General features: G+C 39.8%; 1 protein-coding gene across 3 annotated transcripts in view; it reads left to right on the forward strand.

Moving 5' to 3' along the window:
• Positions 1-13,567: 13,567 nt before the first annotated feature.
• CLPX (caseinolytic mitochondrial matrix peptidase chaperone subunit X) overlaps positions 13,568-18,422 on the forward strand; it is a 40,137-nt gene continuing 35,282 nt past the window's right edge. Inside the window, exon 1 of one of the 3 annotated variants that reach the window (XM_042941691.1) lies at positions 13,568-13,838. In XM_042941691.1, coding sequence (XP_042797625.1) covers positions 13,760-13,838 — 79 coding nt within the window. In that variant the 5' untranslated portion in view covers positions 13,568-13,759. Of the gene's footprint in view, positions 13,839-13,909; positions 14,160-14,318; positions 14,485-18,422 lie in introns of those variants that run through there. The other 2 variants (XM_042941689.1, XM_042941690.1) reach the window with 2 other exon arrangements.

The following is an 18,422-nucleotide window of genomic DNA, read 5'->3' on the forward strand; positions in this document are numbered from 1 at the left end:
GTTGTATACTTAAAATATGATGTTATATGTCAACTATATCTCAAAAATGAAGGAAGGAAGGAAGGAAGGAAGGAAGGAAGGAAGGAAGGAAGGAATTTTTTAATGAAGGAGTTGATCTAGATTAGAAACTAAACCATCTCTAAAGTCTTTTCCATGATTTTCAGTGAGACTAAGAGAACAGTTTCTTGGATGCCTCTGCTTCATCAAACTGCTGATGATTCATCGGGTGTTTCCTTCCCCTGTGGAGACTCTACACACTGGGTGGACAGAACATTCGTTTTAGAAAAGCCCTGGGGTTTCAGTCTCAGCCTGCTGTACACAGGCTGATCAGCCAGTTACCAAGAATGAACTGTATAAGGATGCATACCAGATGGCAGGGATAAAGGGCATAATCAGATAGGCTGCTTTTGTTTCCAAGCATGGACATTTTCCAGGCAGAGTGCTCTCTAGAGTTTAGACAGCTTTAGCAGCTGAGGTGATAGAGGAAAATATCACCAAGATGTCAGGACAAGAACGGTTTGGAAAGATTGGGAGGACTTAAGCCAATTTGGAGGAGGAACAGGGAAGGTGGGAGTTTCAGGCAAAGGGACAGCTAGAGCTGAGGAGCAGAGGTGGGACTGCACGCTGAAGGCTTTTGTTACAAGTAACAGGGGGTGCCATGTTAGCAGACATCAGGAAGGATGGAATCGGGCACTGCAAAGCCATCAGAATCCAGGTCATCACTCTCTCTGGCTTTGATTCTCTTTTATTCTCTCTCAGTGGTTTTTGCTCTCTCTCAATCTCTAACTCAGTCTTGTTGTACATGCTTTTTGTCTCAGATTTTCTTTGTTTCTAGCTGTCTTAGCTTTCCAGGTCCCTCTGGCCAGTCTGTTTCTCAGCCTTTCCCTGTCATAGTGTGGTCTCTACTCTGCAGGATCCCTTAGTTTCTCTTTGCAGATCAGGTTTCTCTGCTCCCCAGGGTTCATAGGAGAGGTGGTCATCTCCTCAAGTCAAAGAAGAGCTCTACTCTAAGCCCAGATTCCTTGAAGAGAGCAACTGATTGGCCCAGTTTGAATCAGCACTCCATCTCTGGTCCAATCAACGTGGCCATAGTGGGGGGTGGGGGCATTAAAGGGCAGTCCTATTATACAGTGATGGTTGCTGGGGGAGGTGGCAGAAATTCAAGAAAAGGAATCCTGATGAGTTGTGGAGACACCCCAAAAGGTAAATACTTCAGCGGGATAGTGAGCAGATAGTGGGTTTACTGGGAGCTTAGGGTTTTTCATTTCCAAACATCAGGGGATTTTAAATACATTGAATAAGATCTGTGTGGTACCTGTTTTTTGAAATCTGTAGAATCTTTTTTTGTGACCTAGTACTTGGTCAGTTTTGGTAGTTTCTTTGTGCACCTGGGAGAAAACAAAGTGTATTCTCTAATCATTGGGTGCCGGGCTCTACATAGAACCATTAACTCAAACTTGTTAATTGTTCAGTTCAGTAAATAAGGCATGTGTTGAAATCTTCCACTAGATGGTGCATGTAATTTGTCCTTGTGATTAAATTTCAGCTTTATATATTTTGAAGCTCTTTTAATGGATGCATATTAAGTATTGAATCTTCGTGCTTTCTTGCAAGTTGAATTTTTATCATTATGTAGTTACGTTCTTTGTTCCTATCATGGTTTTTGTCTTAAAGCCTGTTTTGTCTAATAATATAGCTCCCAACTTTCTTTGGATTAGTAGTTGCTCATATCTTTTACTTTTAACCTTCTGTATCCTTTTATTTATTTTTATTTTTTAATGCTTATTTATTTTTGAGAGAGACAGACAGGTGCAAGCGGGGAGGGGCAGACAGAGAGGGAGACACAGAATCTGAAGTAGGCTCCAGGCTCTGAGCTGTCAGTACAGAGTCAGACACCAGGCTCGAACTCAAGAGCTGCAAGATCATGACCTGAGCTGAACTGACTGAGCCACCCAGGCACCCCTCTGTATCCTTTAAAAGATGTGTTTCTTGTAAGCAGCATTATAGCTGGATTTTAGTTTGTTTTAGTAAATCTAAAAATCTGTATATAACTGGTGAGTTTATTAAATACATATGGTGATTATAGTTATGTTTAGATATGATTTTACCATCTTACTTGATGGTTTCTTTCTAAATCACTTTTTCTCTTATTGTTAGCTTTTGGATTGAGTAATATTTTTCTTATTCTATTTCTTTCCCTTATACTAATTTGTAAGTTTTACACTTTTGTTATTCTTTTAGTGCTTTCTCTTGAATTTTTATTATATATGGTGATTGTAACAAAGTCAAAGTTAGTTGTATCTTCAGCCCTTAAACTATTTTAGTATTTTTGCTGCTCAAAATAAGCATTTATTATTTTGTACAATGTTTGTTTAGATTTATTTAACTGTTTATCACCTCAGACCTTGTTTTAAGGCCATTTTTCTTCTTCCTGAAGAATACCTTTTAGAAATAATTTTAGGGAAGGCCTATTGTTGGTAGAACAATAAGGTTTTTAAAATTAAAATATAATCCACATACAATAAATTCACAGTTCAATGGATTTTAGTGTATTCACAAAGTTGTTTTGTTTTAATGTTTGAGAGAGCACGCATGAGTGGGGGAGAGGCACAGAGAGAGGAAGAGAGAATCCCAAGCAAGTTCCATGCTATCAGTCTAGAGCCCAGCGTGAGGCTCAGTCACACATTACCTGAGCCAAAACCAAGAGTTGGACACTCAACAGAGTCACCCAGGTGCCCCTACTGTATTTACAAAGTTGTAAAACCACCATCACTTTCTAATTCCAGAACATTTTTATCCCAGAAAGAAACCCCATACCTATTAGCAATCACTCCCTATCCCTCCTCCACTGAGCACCTGGCAAACCACGTTGTCTTTGTGAATTAGCCTATTCTGGACATTTCATATAAATGCAACCATACAGTATGTGGTCTTTTATGTCTGGCTTCTTTCACTTAGCATAATGTTTTCAAGTGTCATCCATGTCCCAGCATGTATTGATATTTTGTTACTTTTTATGGTGGAATAGTATTCCATTGTATGGACGTACCACATTTATCTATCAGTTGATGAGTGTGTCTACTTTTTGCCTATTTTAAATAATGTTGGCATGAACATTCATATACAAATTTTTGTGTGAAAATATCTTTTCAGTTCTCACAGGTATATACCCAGGAGGGGAATTGTTAGGTCAGGTAGTAACTCTATGTTTAACTTTTGTCAAATTATTTTCCATGGCAGCTGCCTCATTTTATAGTCTGACCAGCAAGGGTATTCTCATTTCTCCATATCCCTGCTAGTGTTTGGTATTTTCTGTTCTTTTAATTGTTTTAATTTTTTAATTCTTATTTATTTCTGAGAGAGATAGAGTGTGAGTGGGGGAGGGGGAGAGAGAGAAGGAGACACAGAATCTGAAGCAGGCTCCAGACTCCAAGCTGACAGCATAGAGCCCAATGTGGGGCTCAAACCCACGAACTGCAAGATCATGACCTGAGGCAAGTTGGATGCTCAACCAACTGAGCCACCCAGGTGCCCCTTTTTCTACTTTTTTAAGTGATAGCTATCTAGTGAGTATGAAATATCTCATTATGATTTTGATTTGTTATTTCCCTAATGGCTAGTGATGTTGAGAATCTTTTCATATACTTACTGGTCATTTCTATATCTTTGAAGAAATGTCTGTTTAAATCCTTTGCCTATTTTCTTAATCTGTTTGGGTTGCTATAACAAAAATACCAAAGACTGGGTGGCTTATAAGTAACAGAGATGTATTTCTTATTGTTCTGGCAGCTGTGAAGTTCAAAATTAAGGTGCAAACAGATTTGGTATCTGGTCAGAGTCTGCTTCCTGGTTCACAAATGTGTGGTGCTAGGGACAAATTTATATAAGGGTCCTAATTCCATTAATGAGGTCCCTACCCTCATGTCCTAATCACCTCCCAAAGACCCTATCTCTTACTGTCATCATATTGGGGATTAGGTTTCAACATACGAATTTTGGGGGCACACATTCAGTCTATAGCACCTATTTTTAAAATTAGGTTATCTTTTTATTGTTGAGTACTAAATACCAGACCCTTATCAATACTTGATTTGCAAATATTTTTTCCCATTCTGTGGCTTGTTCAATTTCTTAACAGGGTCCTTTGAAGCACAGAAGTTTTTAATTTTGTTGAAGTCTTATTTACTTATTTTTGGTTACTTATGCTTTTGGTGTCATATCTAAGAAATTGTGGCCTAATCCAAGGTCATGAAATTACATCTATATTTTCTTCTAAAAGTTTTATAGTTTTAGTATTTACATTTAGGTCTTTGAATCATTTTGAGTTAATTTATGAATAGATATTTAGATATAGATCTAGACAGAGATGATATATAGATCCGACTTCATTTGTATATAGATATCCAGTTGACCCAGCACCATTTGGTGAAAAGATTCTTCTTTCCCACTGAATGGGTTTGGCACTCTTGTTGAAAATAAATTAACTGTAAGTGTGAGAGTTTATTTCTAGACCCTTAATTCTATTCTATTGCTGTGTATATCTACTCTTATGACAGTACAAATCTGTCTTGGTTACTGCAGCTTTGTAGTAAGTATTGAATCCAGGAAGTATGAGTCCAACTTTGTTCTACCAAGTTTTTATTATCTGAAATGTCTTTATTTTGTCCTAATGCTTGAAGATAGTTTTGCCACTATACAAATACTAATTTAATTGATCCATATTATTTTATTTTATTTTATTTTTTAATTTTTTTTACTTTTTGAGACAGAGACAGAGCACAAGCTGGGGAGGGGCAGAGAGAGAGGGAGACACAGAATCTGAAGCAGACTCCAGGCTCCGAACTGTCAGCACAGAGCCTGATGCGGGGCTCAAACCCACCAACTGCAAGATCATGACCCGAGCCAAAGTCGGACACTTAACCGAAAGAGTCACCCAGGCGCCCCTCCTGAATTTATTATTGATTCTTTAAAATACTCATATGATAAATTTTCATTCTATGCAGTAACATAAGAGTTGGCATATATGTTCTTAGAGAATTTTCTTTTTGTAAGCCCACCAATGCAATAAAAAATGTGTTTCATCTAAGACAATCTAATAGTGAGTCCTGCAGAGCATAGGGCAGTGGTTAAATGCATGGCGCTAGAACCAGGCCATCTGTGTTCAAATATTGCTTCTTTTATTAGCAATGCAATATTGGAAATTTATTTAACCTCTGTATGTTTTAGCTTCCTCAACTATAAACTTGAGGAAATAATACATACCTTATGTAGCTATTATGAGGATTAGTTGAACATATACATGAACATAGTATATATTAGTTACTGGCATATATAGTAACCACTATATAAATGTTTGCTGTTATTACTATGCACCCACAGCTGGAAATGAAAAAGACTGAAAATGTGTTTAGATTTAACAAGGTGATGCTTCATTTTTGTGGTATTGGAGGAGATTCATTTGTTCTACAGAAGTAGTTTTCCAGAAAATTCAATTTTATTACCTCTCTTTAAGCTCCAAATTTTAACATTTTGATCTATTTTGAGTAGAAATCTTCAAAAAAATTTTTTAATATTTACTTTTGAGAGAGAGAGAGAGAGACAGAGACAGAGACAGAGTACAAGCAGGGGAGGGCAGAGAGAGGGAGACACAGAATCTGAAGCAGGCTCCAGACTCTGAGCTGTCAGCACAGAACCCGAGGCAGGTCTCAAACCCATGAACCATGAGATCATGACCTGAGCTGAAGCCAGACCCTTAACCGACTGAGCCACCCAAGCACCCCTTGAGCAGAGATCTTTGTAAGAAAGCATATATTCTATCTTTTTAAAAACAGAAATAACACAATTGAATCTTTCTTGATGTATCAGGAATGTAATTATGAATGCCAATTATTATGGTAGTACAATAAAATGGCATCCAGGGCTGATATGATATATAAGAAATTTGACCAATACCAGATAAATTCAGACTATATACTCTTCTTGTTAAGTTCTTGCTTCCATTTTTCTGTTTCCTTCTTTTTTGTCAGACTCTTAGAAAACTCTTTGGTTGTGATTAATTCACTTGCTTCAAGTGCCTCTCCCCTTTGTAACGTACTCACTTGTGGGATAGAGATACATATGACCAAGTCAATATTTAAAATGAATAAAACAGACTCAGGCTCCTGGGTGGCTCAGTCGGTTGAGTGTCCGACTCCGGCTCAGGTCATGATCTCGAGGTCTGCGAGTTTGAGCCCTGCGTTGGGCTCTGTGCTGACAGCTCAGAGCCTGGAACCTGTTTCGGATGCTGTGTCCATCTTCTCTCTGCCCCTCCCCTGCTCATGCTCATGCTCTGTCTGTCTCTCTCTCAAAAATAAATAAACAAAAACAAATGTTAAAAAAAAAAAAAAGAATAAACAGACTCAAAGTGAAATCCTGAATGCCTGGGTATGAGCAAAGCACATGAACTTTGATGTGCCAGCTTTGCAACATTTATTTTGGTGACTCAAAGCCTTTTTTTTCATTTCCTCAGTATTGACTAATTTACCAATTACTAATTTACTACTTTACACACAAAGCCTAGTGGTTGCTTGTGTATAAATAAATACTGCTTGAAAATAATAAATGATTACAATTGTTACTGAAGTAAATATCACTTTTATTATCTAATATTATGCCTAATGTACGTTAATTGCAAACTGAAAAGGACTTATAAACCAAGGGTCTACTTCCTCTTTCACCTCTCTCTTTCAGTTTTTCCTTTTTTCCCCCAAGTCTTTATTTAAATTGTCTTTCAGTTTTTCATTTGAAATCAAGCAAGCTCCTTACAACACTGAGGTACAATGGAGTAGGGTGAGGTCATCAACAAACTGGCTAAGAAACACAACTAAAAGGTTTTTTACAGGCATAAGAGGAAAGCCCTAAATTACAGCATTGCACAGTAAAAAAGATCTTTATTATTTATTAAGTACCTACTGTGTACTACAGGTCAAAGAATCATTTATTCCTCACATTTAACCCAGGAAGTCAAGAGCATCCAATTTATAGTTGAAAAAAAAAAACAAAAAAACAAACAAACAAAAAAAACAGGCTTATAAAACTCAGTAACTTGCCAGAAGTCACACAGCTGGTAAGTAACCCAGCTGGAATCACCAGTCCTTCTCCCTCTGACATCTTTGCCCTTTAGAAAATACTAAACAAGGATTTCTTGGCACTGTCTTCACGATTTGGTACACCAAAAGTTCCAAAAGATTAGCTTTAAGAACACTCCCCTCACCCTCACCCCTTCTACCCTATAGATTCAAAGAGGGAAACTTTGGTGAGTTAGTGCCACCTGCTGACCATCTTCCTGAACATCAGGATAAAGGACTGTCCTCTAATCAAGGACAAAAGGGGCCTTGTGCTATCTGAAGTCATTACCGGCCCCCAAGGGCAGGCCCAGGAGAATGGTGAGCACCCTCCTATAGACCCCTTGGTCTCCCTACAATATCAAGGCTGGGCAGCTGCTCCCTGAGGGGAAAAATGGTGGCAACTGGAGAGAACCTAAAAAAGAGACAATAAGAAATAAAGGCACAGGTTTCTACCACCACAGTGCAAGTGCACTTTATTCATTTCTGCAAATAAACCTTAGCATCTCATGATTCTAGGAATAAAAATAGATTTCTGAGGGGTGCCTGGGTGGCTCAGTCAGTTAAGCGTCCAACTTCAGCTTAGGTCATGATCTCACAATTTATTAGTTCAAGCCCCGCATTGGGCTCTCTGCTGTCAGCACGGAGCTCACTTTGGATCCTCAGTGACTCTCTCTCTCTGCCCCTCCTCCACTCGTTTTCTCTCAAAATAAATAAATAAACTTAAAAAAATCTTAAAAAAAGATAGATTCCTGAGCCCCACTACAGACTATTTTATCAAAACCTTTAGGGGAGGAGCCTACATATATTTTAACAAATACCCAGGTCATTCTTAAGAGAAGGAAGGATGGGGGATCACCGCCTTCATGGAATGGCGGCTTTTTAGTCCCTGATGTGAGATATCTCTGGGTAGGGAGGGGAGACTCTGCAGACCCCTTAAATCTTATCAGATTTTGTAAGAGGATACAGGCAAGTAATGGAAATACTCGTGGAGATTAGGGTGAGAGTCCTGGTTCTGCTGTGACCTTGGACAAGTGTTTTTAAACCCTCTATGTCTTAATTTTCTCAGCTGCTAAGACCAGAATGCAGATAATAACAATACCTTACTGTGTTGCTATGAAAATCAGATGAGAAAGTAGGTGGGAAGTAACTTTGTAGAGTTCTACACAATGTTGTTAGTATTATTTTGAGTCTCAAACTACCTACGAGCATAAACCCCACTTTATTTTTTGTCCTTATTTTTTTAAATATAATTGTTGAGTTCTTGTCACCTGCCTGGTAGTATCAATGTCTGCTAATCTGAAGGATCAGTGTCCAGCCACGTAAAAGAAATGTCTTTATTCAGGGGCACCTTGGTGGCTCAGTCGGTTAAGCATCCGACTTCAACTCACATCATGATCTCACAGTTCATGAGTTCGAACCCCGCATCAGGCTCTGTGCTGACAGCCTGGGTCTGCTTGGATTCTATGTCTCCCTTTCTCTCTGCCCCTCCCCTGCTCGTGCTCTCTCTCTCTATAAAATAAACATTAGCCAAAGTATGGAAAGAGCCCAAATGTCCATTGATGGATGAATGGACAAAGAAGCTGTGGTATATATATACAATGGAGTATTACTTGGCAATCAAAAAGAATGAAATCTTGCCATTTGCAACTACGTGGATGGAATTAGAGTATTACGCTAAGCGAAATTAGTCAGAGAAAGACAGTTATCATAGGGCTTCACTCATATGACAACTTTAAGACACAGAACAGATGAACACAAGGTAAGGGAAGCAAAAGTAATATAAAAACAGGGAGGGGAACAAAACATAAGAGACTCTTTAATATGAAGAACAAACAGAGGGTTACTGGAAGGGTTGTGGGAGGGGAGATGGGCTAAATGAGTAAGGGGCATTAAGGAATCTACTCCTGAAACCATTGTTGCACTATATGCTAACGAATTTGGATGTACATTTAAAAAATAAAAATAAAATAAACATTAAAAAAATTAAAAAGAAATGTCTTTATTCGGAAGATACAGTGGTTCCCAAAAGAATCACGCCTCTCTCAGAGGCTGTACCAGAATCTCTGGTGGAGAAGGTGAGATTTTGATGTTTATCAAAAAGAGTCTTTGGTTTAAGAATCGATGACTGAGGAACACAGTTTTAAAATCAGAAGACTTGGGGCACCTGGGTGGCTTGGTGGGTTAGGCAACTCTGGATTTCTGCTCGGGTCACGGTTCATAGGATCAGACCATGCGTCAGGCTTGGGTTCCACAGAGCCTGCTTGGGAGTTTGTCTCTCCCTGCCTTTCTCAGCCCCTCCCCCCACTCACGCTTGCTTTCTCTCCCTTTCTCTGAAAATAAATAAACTTAAAAATAAAATGAAATCAGGAGACTTGGACTCTATTTCTCTCTCTGTTTAGACTCATTATGTGACGTCAGATGAGTCCCTGACTTTTTATAGGCCTGTTTCCTCATCTGAAAAATCCAGTGCTAAATTGGATGACTCGCTGACTCTAACCTATAAAAATCTTTTTCACTTAGCAACTCATAAGGTTCAAAGTCCTGGCAGGTAGGATCAAATATAAAAGAGAAAAAAGAATTTTATAAAAAATGCAGACATTACAAGTTATGTGCTTTCAGCTATGTAGGTTATAAAAGGTAAATAACTCAGGATAAGGAGTCAGCTACTTGAATGAAACTATTTGAGCTGGAAAATTGCACTTTCTTTTTTAAGTATCATTAACCTGTCAGAAAAGAGTTGAAAGTAGATGTGATATGGAAGTATTTTGTTCCAAAAAGCTGGTAAGATGTGACTATGCAATGATATCACATTCCTAGTTGAGGATCCATTTTATCACAGGGAAAGTCTCACTCTGTGCTTCCAAATCCAGAATGTGGAGGCATGACCTGAGAGTAACCTGAGCAGGGGTTGTCCACATAGTGCCAAGTGAGAGAGGAGGTCTTAATGTGCCTCTGGAGCCTCATTGCTCTTTGCCCAGACAGCTATGTCTGCTCCATCTTTTAGCTACCTGGCCACACCTTGGAGCAAGAACACTGTCCCAACGTGTGAATTTCAGGTCAGGGAATGTACACTTATAAAATGGAATACGCTCCTTTATCAAACAGCAAAGTAGTTCCTAAAGAATGGTCCTTTACGTTTGAACCCTTTCCCAAATAGATGTTATTTTATTTAAACTTGACAACCTTCTGTGCTCCAATACCAAATGGGAAGTTTTGGTGTATCCCCATGGTACAAGTTCTTCAATCTAAACACTGCTGTAAGACTTACACCATTAAAGACCCTAGCACAAAGTTAGTGTCCCAATCCATGCTTGTTGGGAGCTGTTCCTAATAATCCAGGTATGTTCTGTCCCACCGAGCACCGAATTGGGATGATGCACCAAAACTACCAAATTCATGTTGTCCGTGTGATGAAAATATCACCAGTCTGGTGCCAAAGCCATATGACCCTTGTTCACATTGCTGAGAAAAAGTTAAACTGAGTTGGGTACAGCTCTCTTTGTTTTGCACTTTGTAGGGCAAAGTCTATGTGCTGCTAATCAGGCATCTCCTAGGAATTCCTTCTGGGACACTCATCAGTTGGATTAACCATTGTATAAATTTGCATTTGTATCCATTAACACCTCTTTGTCAACTATAATTTGCTCTGATTATATGTAGGATTTTCTAAAAACACCACCCCAGGTTTCTGCCAAGCAAAAGCATTGTTGGAAGAGGAGTATTTAGTCAAGTACTTACTGATTTTCTACTGTGTATTTAGCCCAAGGATATAATGAAATACCTGCCTTCAAAGAGCTCCAAGTCCAGTTGGGAATACAGGCTAAACACAAAACATCAATCCATAAATAAAATTAAATGCTTCATCATTCTGGGAATAATATAAGGATATATGACACAACAACGTAAGGGTATTCCTGTCATACCAGTAGCATATGTTTTTGTTTTACATGCTTACTGTCTATCTTATCTTTCCCCCACTAGAATGGAAGCTCCATGAGAGAAACATTTTTTTTGATTCAATGCTATTTCCTCAGTGCCTGGCATATAATTGGTGTTCAATAAATATTTGTTGAATTCAAATTTCTCAAGAGTCAGAGAAAGGAAAGCCTCAGGTGAACCTGAGCTATGCTTTTCTTCAGCTTGCAATCTATAGGCTTTAACTTTTTTTTCCTTTTTTCCCCCATTTATTTATTTATTTTTACATATTTTTTTTTAATTTGAGAGAGCGAGAGCACGAGTAGGTGAGAGGGGCAGAGGGAGAGAATCTTGAGCAGGCTCCATGTTCAGCACGGAGCCTGAAGCAGGGCTTGATCCCACAACCCTGGGATCATGACCTGAGCCAAAATCAAGAGTAGGATGCTCAACTAACTGAGCCACCTAGGTGCCCCTTGCAATCTATAGGTTTTTTTTATTAAAAGCTTATTTATTTATTTGGAGAAAGAGCATGTGCAAGTGGGTGAGGGGCAGAGAGAGAGAAAAAGAGAATCCCAAGCAGGCTCTGCACTGTCAGTGTGGAGCCTGATGCAGGGCTCAAACTCAGGAACCATGAGATCAAGACCTAAGCTGAAATTGGATGCTTAACCAACTGAGCCACCTGGGCACCCAACCTATGGGTTTTAGGAACAACTTCTTTATTTGTATAAGAAGGAAATTGCATATAATTGAAATAGAAGTGGGGTGGAATGAAAGGAATTTAAATTGGGTGTTAGGGTCAATGTGACTTAGCTCCTTGCTAAAAGAGCTTTGTACTAGAATCAATGGTTTTTGAACCCTGTTATTTATTTATTTATTTATTTATTTATTTATTTATTTATTTATTTATTAATTATGAAATTTATTGTCAAATTGGTTTCCCGAACACGGTTTTAAAGCAGAACAATTCCGGGGGCGCCTGAGTGGCTCAGTCGGTTAAGCGTCTGACTTCGCTCAGGTCAGGATCTCACAGTTCGTGGGTTTAAGCCCCGCGACGGGCTTTGCTGATAGCCTGCTTCGGGTTCTGTGTGTATTCTCTCTCTGCCCCTCCCCTGTTCACACTCTGTCTCTCAAAAATGAATAAATGTTAAAAAAAAAATTTTTTTAAAGCAGAATAATTCTGTCTTCGAACAAAACCCCAATAAATAAAATAGATAAAAACAGAGCCGCTCTGATTGATGTAGGGGTGGCATGGAGAAGGAGACAAAAGAGGTCCACCCTTTTAAAAGTCTCCTCACCCCCACCACAGAGCTATGGCTTCTGACGGATTTTAGGAACACAGTTTGAAAATACTGGATTGAGGAAACTTTAGAGTCTCTCCTCTCTCGAAATTCAATTAATAGAGGCAGCTAAGGAATACCTGCGCTACCTTCTGGTCTCTACCACTTTAAGTTGAAAAGATAACAGGAGTCAACTCCCTACGAGAGAAAAACACAGAACACGTGTGGCCTGGGCCAAGGCCAACGCCCCTCCTCATGGCCAGACCCAGGGAACCAGATGCTACATTTCTCTGATCCAAGAATAATGAGGGCTAGATAACTTGTGTGACTGGACTTGTCCCTTTTCTCCCTGCCCCCCACCCCCCTCCCTTCACCTAAGCTCACAACTAAAGGCATCCAAGCGCACATGGCAATTTTCCTGAGCTTTGGAGTTGCCAAAAATCTTAGCAAATATTCACAAAATCTTACAAAGTAAATATCTGGTGCCAACCAAAATGTAGAGTCAGATTCATTTGTCACCATCCTCCACCTTGTACACCTGCTTTAGCTGTCCGGAGAGGAATCAGCCTTGCAGACGCTCAAAGGTTAACAGAAAACTATTTACTAGGGTGTGATCAGCTTAAGTCCTTAAGGGAACCGACAAAGGATCACTAAGCATCCAGGGACTAATAACAGCTGGAAGAGTTACCACTTGGTTTGAGAGAACAAGGAAAGAGAGCTGTCTGCCAACAGCTCTTGTTCGGGGAACTAGGTAAAAATACCTCTTCCACGTTGTAAGTGAGGAAACTAAGAAGATAAGGTACAGAAGATGTGGAATCGCCGGTGGAAGAAACTTATTCAATTTGAAGCGTCCAGCAGCAGCCAAAGGATTTTGAAGAGTCCGGCGGCCAACTAAGCCACCAACAGGTCTCATTATGACCTTCCTCACCACAAACCGAAAGTTGCCAGGAGTTGGGACTACAACTCCCGGCACGCATCTCCCCGCATCTGTAGCACTTTTCGATGATAGGATAAGGGGCTTCCGGAAGCATTGCATGTCGGGAATTGTAGTTATCCCAGTGGGGGTCGGCCGTACGCCGTAGCGTGCTCATTGGCGCCCAGGTTACCGCCCCCCTCCCCTCTCCGCTTTTCGGCGTATCACCCACGTATACGCAGAGCGCGCCCACACCCCCTCCCTAGGCCTAGGACGCAGGCGCGCGCACGCTCCCCGGGCTCGGTAGGCGGAGGGGGTGAGGGTAAGAGAAGGAGGGGGAGGGAGGGAGGGGGGCTAAGTGTCTACAGAGTAGACGGCAGTCGGGCACCGAGAGCGCGAAGGCCTGGCTCCCGGGCGGTGAACTCTGCACTGAGTCTAGGGGCCGGCGGGAGGGTCCGGAGCCAAGTCAGCGCGCCCTGCGAATAGGAGTCGGGCCGCTGAGACCGGAGGGCAGCAGGGGGCAAAGCCCCAGCCTAGGCCCAGCGGAGATGTCCGGCTGCGGCGCTTGTAGTTGCGGCGCCGCCGCCGCGCGGCTCATCACCTCCTCGCTCGCCTCCGCGCAGAGAGGTAACGAAGTAGTCCCTCACGTGAGCCAATGGCCCAGGAGTGTACCGGCCGGGGGTGGGGATCCCGGGGAGGGCAAGAGGTCTACCCTGCCTTGAGGGTGTGATGGGATTTCTCCTGGCACCCCCCTCCCCCACTTTAGGATGGGGTTCTGCCAACCTCTGGAGCATCTGTTTCTCAAATTTGAAGTAGACCTCTTCTGTTCGCCCGCCCGCGCGCGTTCAGGCCTCTTGACTTTGGAGCCGGAATGTGGTCACTTAGCAGAAAGCCTGGAAGAGGCACAAAATGCTCCTTCCGTTAAAAAGTGCCCCACACCCTACTCAGGTCCGCCGGGCACTGCCGCCTTCCCTACCTTCGGCTTTTCCTCCGGAGCCCGGTCGGGTTCCTTTCCGGCCTGTCGGGGGTTCCCGGAAGGGCCCGGGGGAGGGGCTGCTACTGTTGAAGCCCCCCTTCAGGGCGCCGAGCCAGCTGTCCCAGACGCAGGCCGCGCGAGACCCACGGTGTCACTGTCATTGTGCGGCCGCTTCCACCGGGGCATAAGCGGGGCTCATGGCCCTCCCGGAGCCGGGAAAACCTCGCGGCCCGCAGGGAAGCGGCCGGGGTGGAGAAATTCTCGTAGAAGTTGTTTTTGAAGTACTTCAGTGTCTCGGTTGGTCGTTTGCCGGTTTTCCCAACTTGACTGAGATAGTTTTAAGGATGGCGCTTGTTTACCTTTACTTTGTTTATCAGGAGCTGTGAAAGAGTGTCATACCAGTCAAGGGATTCCGGAACAGAAACCATTTTCCTCTTCCCCCAAATCTATGAGTGTCAGACTACAGGCTGGATTCTGTTATTTTATTTTGACTTGTCAACTAAATAAATTAAAAAGGCCCCCCTTTCCTGTATTTTAGGTTAATTATAAAAGCTCCTACCGTATACTTAAGGTATCTCTTTCGACAGTTTATTTCACAAAGAGGGATGAAATGAAGTAATGTGGGCAGAAGCATTTATAAAGTGATACTTAAATGTAAAGGAGTGAATTTAGTCTCAAGACATTGTTAAACCTGAACTCCAGGAATTTGAGTTGGAAACATGTGAAAGTGACATTGAAATTCACTTATTTGGCGTCTTTTTTTGAGGCTGGGCCCTGTTTTGGTGCTGGAGATAGAGTGAATAAGTCCTCAACTGCAAGTGTAAATCTACTGGAGCTCACAAAGAATAATATCATTTCTAGGAGTTGGGTAAAAGGTGTGTGTTCTCTTTGGGCAGAGAAGGCTTCTTTGACAAAGTTCTTCATCTGTTTCAATCAATTTTCCGGTAAAACTATGAATCATAGGCGGTGCGTGGTGATTTTTTTTTTCTTTTCAAAACAACCACTGCTTTAAAATTTTAATGACTCATTAGGTGAAGCAACACAAATTAATGGCTTATTTAGGTATTATTATTTGTTACTATAAGTTTGCCATAAGTTTTCAGAAGTGATTAAACCATTTTTACTGTAAAGGAGTAAATTAAGCTTAAAATATGGGACATAACCTCATATCATTATAGAAGTTAATATTTTTACATGACAGTCAAACAGCTTGGTTTTCTCATCAATTTAAGACTTTCCTAAGGCTTCATTACACAAAATGTTTCTTTTCCGTAGTAGAAACTCTAAGATTATACACTAGTCTTCAATATAGAGATTTTTTTTAAGGACTTAAAAAACTCCAGAAAAGTTATTTTTGTTTAGGATTCTTGAAAAGAGGAAAAGGGGCAAAAGAGAAAAATCAGAATTGAACTTCAGTTAGTTTATTATTCTTATAAACATAAAGTTAAGAATTTCAAAACTATCCATAAACAAAAAATTTAATCAAAATAGTCTCAACAAGAAATTATACAATGAAGTAAGAATAAAAAGATTTCAGAGCTCTCTTGAAATATAATGCTATTCTCTATCTCTGTTTGTCATGTTAGGCTTTAACATTTTTAAATGGATGGCCCCTGGGTGGCTCAGTCCCTTAAGCGTACAACTCTTGATTTTGGCTTAGGTCATGATCTTGAGATGGAGCCCTGAGTTGGACTCTGTGCTGAAGCCCTGACAGCTTGGAACCTGCTTGGGATTCTCTCTTTACCTCTCTCTCTGCCCCTTCTCCGCTTGCTCATGTGCAGTCTCTCTCAAAAATAAACATTTTTTAAAAAAATAAAATTTTTATTTTTTCTTTTTTAAAATACAGAATCTTTTTTTAAATGTTTATTTATTTTGAGAGAGAGGGAGCACGAGCACGCTCAGGGGAGGGGCAGAGAGGGAGAGAAACAGGATCCTAAGTGGGCTCTGCTCTGACAGCCTGATGTGGGGCTTGAACTCACGAACCATGAGAGCATGACCTTAGCCAAAGTCAGACACTTAACTGACTGAGCCACCCAGGCCCCCATAAATAAAAATTTTAAATGGTAGTTTGAAGAAAAATTTGGTAAATTGTCATATTAGATACTGGAACTGTTTTCTTTTCCTGGTGGGCTATGTGTATCCTATTTAATGTGTTTTTTCACACTATGCTCTTTGAGTGAAACTTGTAGTAAAGGAGAAATTTTAAATATTTTTTTTCTACCCAAATTGCTGGTATTTTTCAATTTGTTATCTATTTTTGTACATATGTGTAAATACATACGTATTTTAAATGTGCTTTGCATACAGAACAATTAACATTCTAAATATGTGCATTCAGGAATGCTTGATTCCATTAATGAAACTCTGAATGACAGTACTTGGTCTGAATTTGGCTGTGACAGTTGTGGAATCACCTGTAATTCCCTTGATTTTTGGCTACTTTAAGTTCATGTCCAGTGAAAGGGTGTCACCTCATGAGGGTGTAAATGTGAAGATGCTCAAACATGTTGGTGCCCATCATGATTTTCATGATAGTTGCATAATGTGCCTATCTTAACAGGTTTTAGCTAGATTTTAAGTCTCGTTATTTAAATACAATACAAATTAGAATAAATGTTAGAGAATCTTTATTTCTGGAATCGCAAACTATTTCTTGATAAACGTTTCTCTTTTCTTGGCATATTCCTCTTCACACCAGCAGACTAGCCTTGCTGAAAACCCATGAAACATTTTTAAACTTGAGGAAAGCTATTATAGGAATGATGGTATTTTTCTTTATTAAGAAGTATTCAGAATTCAGGAAACAATAACGGGCATAAATTGAATTTTTAAGACTAATAAAAGCAGTAAGCATCTACTAAGTTGATTGGCATTGTTTGTTTTTGTAGAAATTTTTTTCCAATTTTTGTTAGAGGTCTTTAGAGGCTAGGTGGTTAAGCAAGCATTTAACTTGATTTGCCATTTCATCAATTGTTATACACTTAAATATTGTCACTAGAGAGAGATGATAATTTAAAAATTTTCATTAGTTTCTAAAATTTAAAGATTAGTTTATCTTTTAAGCTGAATCATTTATGTTTTTAGAGAAAGCTTGGTTTAAGATTGAATATAGAAATTCAAATATTTAAAAGTTGCATAAATTACTCTGCTAGTTCTTAATAGCTCTAAAATCAAGGTACCTTATTCTGCTGTTTCTTTTTAAAGCAGGTCTAAAACTCAAAGTTTTATCCGTATGACAAAAGCTTTGTAAATGGTTTAGCTTTTAACTATCTTCTCTTGTTGCTGCCAAGTATTCTTTCGAAATATACTTTTCAGAAATACTTCCCTTTTTGGCTTTTGTAGGGCTTCTTCACCTGAAATTCACAGGCCTCCAGAGTGTCCAGGGATAGAATTCAGAAGTTCCTGTAACTTTATTTTCACTAATCACTAACTGAAATGTAGCATTTCCTTCAATTTTGAACGTAGGCAACAACCCACAGTAGTATTAGCAGTATCTATGAATTTGTTACCAATCAAAATCACAAATATTTTTGTGTCATGCTACAGTTGTTCATATCTCAAAAAATCGTTTATACTTTTTACTACTTTGAAATCATGGTAGTTATTTAAAAAGCTTTTAAATCTTATTTAATTATGTTAATTAAAAAGCATATTTTATTTTATTTTTAATTTTATTATTATTTTTTCCCATCATAAGTGTACTCTTTAACCCCCAACACCTATTTCACCAATCCTCTCACCCACCTCCTCTCTAGTAACCATCAGTTTTGTTCTCTGTATTTAAGAGTCTGTTTCTTTGTTTCTCTCTCTCTCTTTCTTTTTCCTTTGCTCATTTGTTTCTTAAATTCCACACATGAGTGAAATCATATGGTGTGATCTGACTGACTTATTTTGCTTAGCTTAATACTCTCTAGTTGTTTTTTTTTGGTTTTTTTTTTTTTTTTTTTTTTTTTGGTTTTTTTTTTTGTTTTTACATTTATTTTGAGAGAGAGAGCGAGTGAGTGAGCAAGAGGGCAAGGGGCAGGGAGAGAAGGAGAGAGAATCCCAAGCAGGCTCTGTGCTGTAAACACAGAGCCCGATACAGGGCTCAAGCCATGAGATCATGACCTGAGCCAAAATCAAGAGTCAGATGCTTAACCCACTGAGCCACCTGGTCCCCTAATACTTTCTAGTTCTATCCATGTCTTTGCAAATGTCAAGATTTCATTCTTTTTTATGGTTGAATGAGTGATGTG

The sequence above is a fragment of the Panthera leo genome, chromosome B3, assembly GCF_018350215.1.
Source record: "Panthera leo isolate Ple1 chromosome B3, P.leo_Ple1_pat1.1, whole genome shotgun sequence".
Classification (NCBI taxonomy): Eukaryota; Metazoa; Chordata; class Mammalia; order Carnivora; family Felidae; genus Panthera; species Panthera leo.